At 51.5% G+C, this 12,963-nt stretch overlaps 1 protein-coding gene across 8 annotated transcripts in view; it reads right to left on the bottom strand.

Moving 5' to 3' along the window:
• Positions 1–12,963, bottom strand: part of SLC2A9 (solute carrier family 2 member 9) — a 233,475-nt gene that overhangs the window by 217,908 nt on the left and 2,604 nt on the right. For 6 of the 8 annotated variants that reach the window (XM_059380875.1, XM_059380894.1, XM_059380858.1 and 3 more), the window contains exon 2: positions 11,619–12,197. The exons of 1 other annotated variant lie outside the window; for it this stretch is intronic. In XM_059380875.1, the coding sequence (XP_059236858.1) occupies positions 11,619–11,657 (39 nt within the window). In that variant the 5' untranslated portion in view covers positions 11,658–12,197. The remainder of the gene's footprint in view (positions 1–11,618; positions 12,198–12,963) is intronic. One more of the 8 variants, XM_059380851.1, reaches the window with a different exon arrangement.

Consider the following 12,963-nt stretch of genomic DNA (forward strand, 5'->3'; position numbering starts at 1 on the left):
CAGGCAAAGCTTGACCCTTGAGAAGCCTGGAATACCAGGGAGGGCAGTAACAGCAAGATGCCAAGCATGGCTCCCACCTGGAGAGTTTCTCAAGAACGTAGATTTCTAGCCCTGGCCCAGACCCACTGACTCCGAAAATCCAGAGGAAAGGTCTAACAAGCGATGGTTTTTAATAGGTGTCCCAAGTAATTCTAATTATCAACAAAACTGGCAAATGCCCAACACAACTCCCTTTTTCTTACAGCTACAAAATGTGAGGTCCGGAGACCAAGCCATGGAGGCTCCGCCAGGGTGGCCACAGGAGGCAAGGCTGGAAGGCAGAGCCCTCTGTTCCCTGACTGCACTCCTCTCCTCAGGCTACATAACAAAGTACCCCAAACCAGGGAGCTTCAGACCATAGAAATTTCTAGAGGCTACAAGTCCTAGAGGCTACAAGTCTAAGATCAAGGTGCTGTCTTGAAGGCTCTAGGGGAGGTGCTGCTCTGTGCCTTTCTTTTAGCTTCCGGGGTCACTGGCCACCCTTGGCCTTCCTTGGTATGTGGTTGCAACTCCAGTCTCCGTCTGCATCCCTCAGCCTTCTTCCTGTGCGTCCTCTCCTTATAAAAACACCTCTCATATTGGATCAGGGCCCACCCTACTCCAGTATGACTCTATCTTAACCAATTCCATCGGCAATGACTCTATGTTCAAATAAGTTCACATTCTGGGATGCTGGGGGTTAGGACTTCAACACATTTTTGAGGGGGAGACACGGTTCAGCTCACATACTCCCCCAAGCTTTGGCGGCTCCCCGCATGGACGTGGTTCTGACCCACCTGATCGGGGAAGAGTTGAGGGCACTGATGCTAAAATGAAATGGACAAAACAGGACTAATAGATTAAGAAACAACAAATGGGTGATGACTAAGAACCACCAAGTGGCGAGCAAGATGGAGTTGTGGGGGACATTGTCATTAGAGACTATTGGATTCAATGTCCCTCTAGGTGTCTGGACCCCTGGCTCATGTGGGCACTTTCCCCACTTAGGCTTATCTTTCCAGGGCTGTGGCCAGGCAGCCCAGAAAGGATCCCCTCAGGCAAAGGTAGCGTTAGTGAAGTGGGCATATGTCTTTGGGACCTTCTGAGCTCAGAGATGCTACTCCCCAGTGTTGCAGGTAGTTCGTGGGGAACTGGTGATGATAATGCAAACTAATAATAACTGGGGAAAAATGGAATTTTTTGAGAGCGTTGCAATTTATAGAATGCCTTTGCATTTATCATCAGAGATAGTCCTCCCCAGAATTTTGTGGGGAACTCATGAGTTATATTAACGACGAGAAGACCAAAGGGCAGAGAGGTAACTGGAGGTCACACAGGGAGTTCTAAATGAGTCACAACTGAACTGGGTTTCTTGGTTCTCAGCCCGGGCCTCTCCCCACGTCTCCCATGACAAGACTTCAACACTCCCCACAGCTTTTCCCTTCTACGGTTTCCAAAGTCATCCTGACCAGTATACAAGTAAGTAAATGGCTATATTCAATAAAAGTATTATTTACTCCAGCTACTGGTTCATTTGCATCGTCTTATCTCTTTTCAGTGGCAATGGCAACCCAGGACGTGATGGTGGCAAGTACCACCCCCGAGGTGGGCAGGCTGGAATAAAGAGCTGGCGCCATCACCCTTGGGTGGGGTTCTGCCAGACAAGACCCTGAGAAGGGATGCTCAAAGGAACAGAGGTCACCTCCGCTCCCATGACCGGCTTCAACCGCTTCCCAGCATGGCTTCTTTCCAGCTAAGAGAGCCCACCACTTCCTGGAGAGCTCTCAAGCCAGGGTATCTGGAACTGAGTTCAACTGAGAGGCTCATTTTACAGGTGTCGGGGAGAGCCCCAGGCGAGAGGTCGGTGCAGAAGCAAAGATGGGAATCAGTAGGCATTGCATTGGTCCTGTGACAAGTAACCACTTGTTAGTATCAGGAGCCTACCCTGTGCCAGAGCCTGAGATACACTCTCGAGGGCCATCCCCCTGATCTTCCTGCAGGAACCCATTTTCAAAATGCAGACACTGAGACTCAGAGGCTAAGTGGCTTGCCTGCTGCCTGTAGTGTAGACACTTGCCGGGGTTGGGGAGAATGGTCACTCAGCATATGCAGTTTTTCTTCCTCTTTAATTTCTCTGCAGTCTCCCAGCTCCTACTGTGGCCAGACTGCAGGCACAGAAGGCAAAAGTTTTATGGAATTCTTCAGATGCCCATCGATGCCTTCTGGGCAGCAAATATTGGAGATTCTAGAAGGGAAGTTATTCACTGTCCCGCTACCCGTCTGAACACGAAGCTCACCTGTGAAGTTACCACCCAGGAAACAGTCCTGCCACACAGACTCTTATAGTCTGTTCCTGGTTGGGGCATTCTTCCTACTTGTCTATCTCCTTCCTGTCCTAGGGAACTGGGTTGGACATGCCCCCTCTCCTTCCCCCAGGGAGTCCCCAGGGCCCCCAGAATTACAGCCTCTCTGCCCCATGCTGCTCTGGAGTGAATGTTGGCTCAACACCTTTTAAGTGTCAAAGTGGGGATTGGCCGACTTTGGCCGGTCAGCATCCCCCTCCCTCTCCTGTTGGGCAGACCGCAGAGTGCCTCCTTCCCTCCTGGGCATGGCCTTGACCTTCACAAAATGCATGGATCCTGAACAGCCTTCAGAGAACCAGGGCCGGCAGGCTGATGAGAGCAAAGATCTATCTTCCAGGTCTACCCCTTATGATTCCAATTTAATGAATCTGGCATGGGACTAGGCGTCTGAAATTTAACGAGCATCGACCCACCCCATCCGCAGCTGATCCTGACATGTGGGCCTCAAACAGACCAGGGGCTTCTCTGTGTTTTTCCAGCTTCAGCCTCAGCTTGCCACCTTGATGATCCATTACTTTGAGTTATTTCTATTTTTTTACCCAGCTTTGCCCTAAACCAGCAGTTCTCAGTCTGGCTGTTCACACAAAAGGGGCTTGCAGAATGTTGTATGGAATCTCAAAGCCAGAGTCGACCCCTCTGTGGGATGTGGCATTTGAAAAGCTCCCTGGGCGATTGTAAGGTGTGGCCATGGTCAAGGACCACTGCCTTAAGCAATGATATGCATACAATCTAATGGACCTTAAAGTATAGGCATAAACGTGTCAATAAACGCATGCTCATGCACAACCAACCCAAAAGCACCATGAGTTCCCCGCTTTGAGAAACCCTAGTCTAAGACAGAAAGGAGCTTCTGGTATCTGGGGGCCACGTTCAAAAAAATAACTCCTCTCACTGAGACTCCGAGATGTACTACACTTCCCCGGGTCACGGCCCGTAAATGACCTCGTGATCCCACAGCATGGTCCCCTACTGCAGGACACCGTTATCATCCCTAGTTTACAGATTTGGAAACTGAGGCTTAGAGGATCAAATGCTGGCTCCTCTGTTCCTGGAAGTTCGTTCAGAGAGTCTGACGCCCGCTTCCGGGTCCCGAACAAGACACTTTCTCCACCGTTCCAGGGGCCAAGAGGCGAGCAGCCCTGCCTTTTTGCAGGGGCCAGACTGAGGGCCGACGGGACTCTAGACGTGTACTGGTTTGTGCCAGCAGCCAAGGAAGAGGCTTGCCAAAGGATGGGCGTCGTGGGTCAAGGGCGTGTGGTTGAGCACCACCCTCCACAAACAGGCCAGTTTCACCATGCTCACCCCCGCAGCCGTTTCAGGCCTCCCTCTGGTTTCTTCTAAGATTAGAAAAAAGGAATAAAATCTCATCTCTTTGAGAAGTCAAGACTTCGCCTGCATTATAAAGATCAGATTTATCATTATTCACTCGTTTGTGTAGCTAATTGGCTGGCTTACGACCGTTAGGTCCTGGCAAATCCTAATTGCACAAAAGCACTTTGGAAACAGGCTGCTTTGCTTGCTGATCCTAAGTAATTAGTTTCTGATTTCCTGACTTGCTAAAGACCAGTGAGACACGCTATATATTTTCCAAAGCAAGGAAGGAAACCTCTCTGCTCCCAGATGGTCCACAACGGCTCTGTGTTTCGAAGCTCACACTCTGGGGGTTCCAAAGCATCTCCTTATGGGCAAAAGAAGATGCTGACAAGAATCCCCCAAACGTAGTTTGTTTCCAAAGGAAGCAGTGCATGCTTCTGGTTATGCAATCCTAGAATATCAGCCCTCGCAATGAAGAGAATCAGGGGAGTCATGACACAGAACTTCATTTTGGAGATGAAGAAACAAATGAGTCAGAGTGACGTGGCTAGTTAGCAGAACTGGAGGGGGAAGATGCCACACAGCCTGAGGCTGACTTGATTCTGGATTCCCAGTGCCACGGACACTGAGATGAATAAGGTTTTGCTCCTGTCCCCTAGGAATGCACCATGGGGGGGCGGGGAACGATCACAGACATAGAATGTTCCGACACACTTTAAAAGAGGCAAAACGGGGTTCTGAGAGGAGGCATGCAGCTGGACTGTTTGGGGTTCACCCACTCATCCATTCCTTTATTCACCCATTCCTTCATTCAATGGTGTGCGCCGAACACCTGCTCCATGTCAGGCCCACTCTGCTCTAGGAATTATGGCCCCAGAATTGAACAAGACAGAAAGAGCCCAATTTCCTGGCCCTCACACATAATGGGGTATCAAACATGACACAACTGCACAGTCATGTAGATGTTTAGGTGCAGTTATGGAAAATTCTAGAAAATGGTGTAAGGTGGTATGAGAGGCAACACCAGAAAATTCTGACCTCAGCTTAGGAGTAACCATTAGTCAGACATGTGTGGAGGTGGGATGGGGGTGGTGTACCAGTCCAGGGGGAAGGGGCAGCAGGCGGGAAGGCCCGGGCGGGAAGGAACTTGTGTGTGAGGGTTTGAGGGACCACGGGGTTGGGCCTGGCCTGCCTTGTAGATGAGGTTAAGGATGCGGGGTTGAATCCTAAGAGGGATGGGAAGGATTGAAGGTCTCTAAACTTGGGCAGGGGGTTGAGCGGGATGACAAGGTCGGCGACTTAGGCAGCCATGTGGCTGGGGTGTTAGCCCTGGGAGGACACAGTCTTGTCCGCATGAGAGACGATGGAGGTTTAGAAGAGGGTGAGGCCGGCAAGAGTGACTCGCTCACACGGCGGTTCGAGGATCGCAGGAGACGGCGCATGCCGCTGGCACACGGCGAACAGGGGGGCTGGCTTGGCTGCCATCACCATGAGGCCCGTGTCTTCTGACTGGGCTGACGAGGCGCCAGGATGGTCCTTCAGACTCTCCGGGAAGGGTCCTGTAGGAATGAGAGCAGCGCAGAGACTGGCTGCGGACACACTGGGCAGGGCTCCAACACACTGGGGCAGGGCTCCAATTCTGAGGGCTTAGCCCTGTGACCCTGGACAGGCCACGGAAGCACTCTGAGCTACGATTCCCTTTTTTTGGAAAGGGAAATTCTAACCTCTCAGAGCAGGACAAGCGTGGCCATGAAGGAAGACTCAGAATGAGGCATGGTGGAGCATTTGATGAAACCTTACCCCCCACCCCTCTGACACACACACACCATTTTTGGTAACATATTCTCTCCATCCTCTTCGAGTGCCCATGAGTCTCTGAATGTCTGACTCAAGTTCCTCCTTTCGTTCTGTGCTCCATGAACATTGAGATGCTGCTCGTCGTTCTTGGCTTGTCAGAACTGCCTTGAGTGTCTTGTGTTACATGATGTTACTGGAAAGCCCTAAGGTAGTTTGTCTGGCAACAGATGAGACGCGTAAGTCAGGTGTGTGGCTGTGAGACCCCACTCTGTCCCCCCGTCCTGGTGTGCCACTCCCACACGGCTTTGCCGGAGACTCGTGTCCACCTAGCCGTGGACTGCCTCCCTGGGTCTCGGACTGAGGCTGAGTGGATCCGGAACTCGGTTCTCCATCCTCTCCCTCATCTCTGGGTCACAATCATCTCTCTAAACTCAATCTAAGTCTTGCTCCCCCCGCCCCCCGCCAAGGAACCCTCAACATCAACCCCAAAATCTTCTGGTTATAGTGTTTCCTGTTTTAAAAAATGGAGAAACTAAGGTTCAAACCTTTGGTATACAAAAGGCCTAAATTCTTCAGCAGAACATGTGAGTCTTCCTTCCCTTGGCCTCGCGGTTCCTGCCTAGGCTGCAGGAACCAAGAAGTAGCAAAGGCAGGGTTTGGAACTGCCCCCACCCCACCATGGCCTACATCATGAATAAATCCTACCACTCTCACCACTGGCCCAGTTACAAGCTTTCATGGGACCCAGGCAGCCAAGTTGCTAACTGCGGTGCCACCTGTTAGCCCTCCCTCAATTCTGCAATGTGTGTGCATCTGTCCCATTCCTCTGCCCTCTCTGCTGGTCACACAGAGGAATGACTCCTTCATCCAGTCCCAGGTGTCTGCACTTGAGGTTGCCAGCACAGAGTCCCTCCTGAGCCCAAGGACTCAGGGATGAAGTTGAAACGGCAGTCTTCTCCTTTAGTGATTGGCATTTTTAATCACAATGGAGGTGGTGATGAGAACAGAAAAGGGGAAAATATGAAAATAGGATAGATTTCTTCTGGAGCAAGTTTCTGGACCGGCCAGTCCCACAGCCCAGCTCGGCAGGGGCCGGGTACCTCCAAAAGGTTAGCGTTCCTAAAATAGGTTCACTGAGAAGCTCGGAATGGCCATAACCTTTCTCCATCTCTAAGGGACCAAGTCTTTGTTGGTTTTCAATGAAAAGGATTGGACTGTGAGCTCTGGCTAACATTCACCAGTAGAGTCATCCCAGTAGACCCTCTGAGGCATCCAGAACGTGTTGTTCTAAGGATCCATGTGTCCCTCCCAGCTGACCATGGTCAGGGCAAGGGGTGTTTATTATTACCCAATATAAAGCAGAACAGTTATGAGCACAGAGGTGAGAGATAGCTGCTTCCCGGCTGCTCACACCTTTGGCCCTATGGGAAATTCCCTTGGACCAGCTTGGTTTGCTCAGGCTGCCATAACAATGACACTGTAAATGCATGGCACAAACCATAGGAATTTGTTTTCTCACAGCTCGGGAGGCTGGAAGTCTGAGATCAAGGTTCCAGCAGGGTTGGGTTCTGGGGACAGATCTCCTCCTGGCTCGCAGATGGCTGCCTCCCTCAGGGTGTCGTCCACTGGCGGACAGGGAGAAAGGGCAACTTCTCTGATGTCTCTTCTTGAAGGACACTCATCCTATCAGAGCAGAGTCCACCCTTATGGCCTCTGGAACCTTAATCACAGCCATAAAGGCCATATCTCCAGGTAGAGTCACAGTGGGGGTCAGGACTTCAACAGAGGAACTGGGGGGTTGGGGAGGGCGCACAGATCCAGTCCACAACACCGGCTGACCAAGCAAGAGAGTAATCGGAGCTGATCGTGCCTACATCAGCTTGGCAAGGGTGTAAGCCCAAATGAACCGCTGTTGACCTGCAGCCACTCAGAGGTGGCCTGAGAGATGACGGCTGGGGAACAGCTCCCCATGGCCAGAGCTTCAGGCGGTGCATCTGGTCATCCACTGCACGGCCTGAGGTTGGGATGCACAGTGTGACGCATGAGGCTCTCTGGAACCTGGCCCTCACATGTAACTCTCCAGCCTCGCATCTCCTGGCTTTCCATCCATGCTGCATGCACCATTTCCTCCTTCCCTGGATAGTTTGAGTCCTTCCCCAGACTGTGCCTGGCCCAGATCCCTCCTCCACATGCTGCTCATGCTTCAGGACTTAGTTCAAATGTCCTTTCTTGGAGCGAACTCCCCTCCCCTGAATCAGTGGGTGTTCCTCTGCTTGCCTGGTTTTCTATTTAACGTAACTCTTGGTTTTGTGATGCATGCTACAGTTCATTATAAACTCTATTCCTGACCAGATCACATGCACCTTGAAGGCCCGGGCATCTGTAGGCTGACCGCTTGAAATTTGTCTTTCTGATTCAGAACACTTTCCCAAGTTCAAACTTTTTCCCCCATCCTGGGTCCCCTGTTGCCCTATTATCCCAGTAAGCAGCTCTCCTAGCATCCTTCGGCAGCTAGAAGCCTTGGAAGCTTCCTGGTTCCTTCTGCTTCCTTTTTGATCATGCATCCTTCTCATTGTGCATCCATAATGCTCACTGGCTCTAGATCCAAACTACCTCTCAGCATCCCCTCATCTGTCACCTGGCTGCCAGCTGCTCTCAGCACCTCTCCTGCAGGGTCAATGCCAGCTTCCCATTGCACTGCAAGGATGCTCTGCACGGTCCCCATGCCCTGCCTTTCTTCCTCATCCAGCTGCTGGTTTGCATCCTTCCTGGGGCTTGTCACCCTTAAGATCATTCTGTCGCCTGGCATTTGCTGTGTCCCCCAAACAGGGACTGTATGTCTGTCCCTGTCACCGCTGTACCCCCCCAACACTCAGCCCAGTGTCTGCCTCATAGAAAGTGCCCCACAAAATCTCAGTGACCTAGTGCTAAAGGCGCAATGAAAGGCTGGCTGAGCTATCATGGGAACGTGCTCTAGAGCGGCACACGGATGAGGACAGGACCAGCCCACAACACGAGAACCAAGCACCAATACTCATGTTTCCAAGCACCAGTCCATGAAGTCAGACATAGTGCTAATATGTGCAGTGCCAGGGGCAGAGGAAGGAGAGGCAATCTGTGCAGTGAGGAGCCTGCACGGAGGTGACCTTCCTTCGAGGGTCTGTTCCAGCGTGCCGTCTGGAAATCATTGGCAGGTGCATGGCTGTCCTGGAGCAGTACTGAGAGCAGAGCCAAGGTGCTCAGCCAGGACATTTTAGACTGATTCCTTCTGTGCAGATTGTCTACTAGGAGGCCAAGGAGGACATGGGGAGCGCACCCCATCAGCCCATCCAGCGAGCATCTGACAACTTCCCCCGACCCAGTGTTTCCCTCCCCTGATGCTTCATGATCACTCCTTCTCCTCTCCCTGTTTTGTCCTATTTAAATGCTCACATACAAAAACGGAGGCCTGGCTACTTCCTGGGGAAAGGTTGCAAGGGCTTCAGAGAAGCAGGGTTTCATGACACTGGTCTTTCCGTCTGTAGGAAGCAAGCGTCTGCTGAAAAACACTCTGTTCCTCTGCTGGGTTTTGGTGGTGGCACAAGATGGGAACACAGGGAGACAAAGAAAATCTTAGAGTCTTTCCCTCTTTTGTCTGGTGCTGTTTTCTCCTCATTCTGATTTTTAACATTTCATTAAAAAACCCATCTTGATCTTCTAAGAGTCAAGTTTAAAAAAAAAAAAAAAAGAATATGTTTTTATTATAAGAGCCAACGGCGGGGCCCCTGGGTGGCTCAGTCAGTGAAGCCTCTGCCTTCGGCTCAGGTCACGATCCCAGGGGTCCTGGGATCCAGCCCAGCGGGAAGCCTGCTTCTCCCTCCCCTCCCACCCCCAGCTTGTGCTCTCTCCCTCACACTGTCTCTCAAAATAAATAAATAAAATCTAAAGAGAGAGAGAGAGAGAGAGAACTAACTGCATAGACTGAAAGCCGGGGGTGAGAGGGGGGGTTGCCGAGGGACATCACCAGTTTTCCTTCCTGTTTTTGTAAAGAAGAAATCAGGAAACTCAAGCCGACAAAGGGGGCCCATTGTCTGAAGTCACGAGGGCAGACTTGTTCCAAGGCCTGCGGAGCTCAGCCCCCACGCTTCTGGCCCTCAACGGACAGCGAAGGCATGGCTTTTCCAGTGACAGCCACATGCCACCGGCCTACACGCCTCAGCTCACGTCCCCGAGTCCCTGAGCGCCGGGCAAGGGCGCCGGCAACAGCCCACGTCTGAGCAAGGAAAGCCTGAGGAAGGTGTCACGGTCACAAACAGGCTGAGATGAGGAGAGACTCGAAGTCAGATCTGCTGGGTGCCAAAGCCTGAGGGCTGGCCCTTCCCCAGGTCTTTCCCTTCCCCATTCAAGCATCTGGAGCCAACAGGGGCTGGATTTTCCCAGCCCACATCGGGGGCGGGGTCATCTGAACCCACCCTGTCTCCTTGCCAGGGCAGCGTCTCCACCCCGCCTCCTTCACTTCCCTCTTAAACGCACTCACCACCCTTCCTCCCACGCCTGCTTCTCAGGATCCTCTGGCCACCCTCACAGGGTCCACGTGCCACACACAGCATCCCACACTCCTTCTGGGGCACCGATCCCTCTAGGGAACACATGTGCAATCCCCCAACAAGGACACATGGCTGACAATCCTTTGTTAATGGTCTTGCAGACATTACATCTTATAACAACCGAGGGAGGAACACCTTCTCTCTCCACGCCCCTTGCCAAGAAAACCAAGGCTCAGGGTGGTTCTGTGATCTGTCCAAAGCAAAGTTATCCCGGAGCAGAGCAGAAGCTAATGCAGGCTAGCGGTTCTGTCTCACAGCACAGCCTCCCAGGCTAAGTCCTGCTTCCTGCAAGTGCGGAGCCCAGACTCAGACAGCCTGGGCTCTTGGTCCAGCTGTGTGACCTTGGGCAAGTTATCTAACCTCTCGGGTTTCTGCTCCTTTGCCTATAAAGCGAGATGATAAACACCCCATCTGCTTCATGGGGTTACTGTGAGGATTAACTGACACGGACAGAAAATCCTTAGAATGGTGCCTGGCAACTGGGTTCAGCATATGCTTGTTGTTAGTTTTTTTTTTAGGAATTTTTATGATACAAAATGTCATCGGGGGCCCAGATAAAAATCTCAACTGAAGTCAGAATTCTAGAAGGTCAGAATAACTCCTGTACCGTCACTCCTTCCAGACTTCTTTTTTCTGTAATCCTATCTGTTCTCCTGCTTTTATCTGGAACAAAGGAAGGAATACAAGATGGCAGGAGCTGTGAGAGTGACAGGAAAGAAGGGTTTTCACTAATTCTGACTCTTCTTTCCTGTCATGAGAGGGTGGTTAGGGAGACAGATACATAGGAACCAGTACCTGAGTCTCAACCTTGCCATTTACAAGCAGTACGACCTTAGGCCAGTTACTCTGCTTCCCTGAGCTTCAGTTTGTTCATCTGTAAAATGGGAGAAATGGTACCAGCTTCACTGGACGAATGGGAAATCGTCACCCTGGGACGGAGACCCAGATGGCCTTCAGCTCAAGGCCAGTACAGCAGTAAATGTGCTCCTAGCTGTCCCCTTGTGGGGACAGATTACTGGGCTCTAGATAGTAATGAGTTTATTTAACTTGAGAAAGTTTGCCCCAGCCACATCCCCACCAACACTGAGCATCGCCTGCTGAGTCATCATGGTCCCAAACCGTAGAGCTGCGGGTCCCTCGCACACGGGGACCTGCCCTCACCAGTGAATCACCCAGTTTCCCAGTGCGACTAGTCAAACAGTTGCCCTGGTTTCATCTTCAAGCCTCTGGGAATTTCCTTAAAGGATTGGTCAGGCTTCCTGTCTCTGTGTCTATGATTTGCCTGTTAATATCTTTGCCTATTCCCCCGTCCCCACTGCTGCTTTCTTGGGAATTTCCAGAAGTCCCTTGCGTATCGTGGGGATACAGTTGATCCTCCAAGAATGCAGGTTTGATCTGTGCGGGTCCCCATTGACAATACTGCAAACATAGCTTCTCTTCCTTAGGAATTTCTTAGTAACATTACTCCAGCTTACTCTATTGAAAGAGCACAGTATCTAATTCATATAACATACAAAGCATGGACCAACTGACTACTCACGTTATCTGTAAGGCTTCCAGTCAACAGTGGGCTATTCATAGTTAACTTTGGGGGGAGTCAAGGTTATGCGTGGATATTCAACTGGGCAGAAGATTCGGTGCCCTGATGGGCCCATGGTTCAAGGGTCGACTATAGTCACACATCAGTTTCAGTGATGACAAATACTTTGCTCCCATCTGTCATCCACGAATAGGTCCCTGGTGTCCTCGCATGAGACAGACATCCTGTTTTGATCTGATCTCGTTCATCAGATCACAGAGGCTTCAGCTTGTTAGGATGCCTCTCCAAGAAGGGACCCCTGCAATGGAACAGAACATTCTAGATGGGATCTGAGCCATGTTGTGAGACTCGGTGGGACTGGATCTGAAATCGAAATGCGGAATGCCTTGCCATTGGTCCACGTTTTGCACCAACTTGCTGGTTCCCGCCTGGAATTTCAGACTGTTGAGGCTGTTTACTTTTGACGCTGAAACTGCAGAGCATTGCACCATCACAAAACCTTCATGACCTTACACACTGCATTCCAGGCAACATCCCTGGTAGGTCGTGATGAAGGAGAAGCACTTTCCAATCTGCATCCTGTAGACACAGTACAATGTGTGATGACTGTTCCCCATACTTGCCGTGTGCTCTTGGCCCCTCCGTTTCTGAGGCTCCTCTCTATCCAGGGGGGCAACCACCCCGGCACCTGTGTCGTCAGGCTCCCGTGAGTGGCAAGTGTGTTATTACCTGGAAAGGTATGCCTGGGGCACAGGAAAGGCACGAGCTGAATGTCTGCCATGATCATTAGCATTACGGTAGCGCTATTTCTCCTGTTTAAGGAGTAGTGAAAGGAGTTGCAAAGACTTGACAGTCACTTGTCCCAATTGCACTCCCCGTGACAGCAGAGTCGAGGCTGCGAGCTCCTCAGACCAACACGGCTGATGCCCCTTCCATCCCAAGAGGTGTAGGCGAGCTGCAGTCTGCCTGTCTACCTGGCCTTCCCTGGGCTTTGTGTTGTCATCTAAGGGCATAGAGGCTCTCTGCTCCCCGTGACAGGCACTCACCCATTGGGAGGGAGTGTCGTGTACCCCTGACCCAAAGGACCTCTTCTCTGAGCTCACTAGCCCTTTCCCTTAAAGAGCCCTCAGGCCAAAGGGAAGCCACTGGTTTTCCACGTGCACGCCCGTCCTTCCTCGGTCTCAGTCAACATGCACAAGGGCTTAAGCCAAGAAGCTAACCCTCCTTGTTCCCTCACTGCTCCTCTCGCCCGACTGTGGGCTCCAGTGGTATGACCAACCCCACTGCTGCCTCTTCTGCTGTGGGCTCCAGTGGTATGACCAACCCCACTGCTGCCTCTTCTGCT

Source organism: Mustela nigripes, chromosome 1, assembly GCF_022355385.1.
Source record: "Mustela nigripes isolate SB6536 chromosome 1, MUSNIG.SB6536, whole genome shotgun sequence".
NCBI lineage: Eukaryota > Metazoa > Chordata > Mammalia > Carnivora > Mustelidae > Mustela > Mustela nigripes.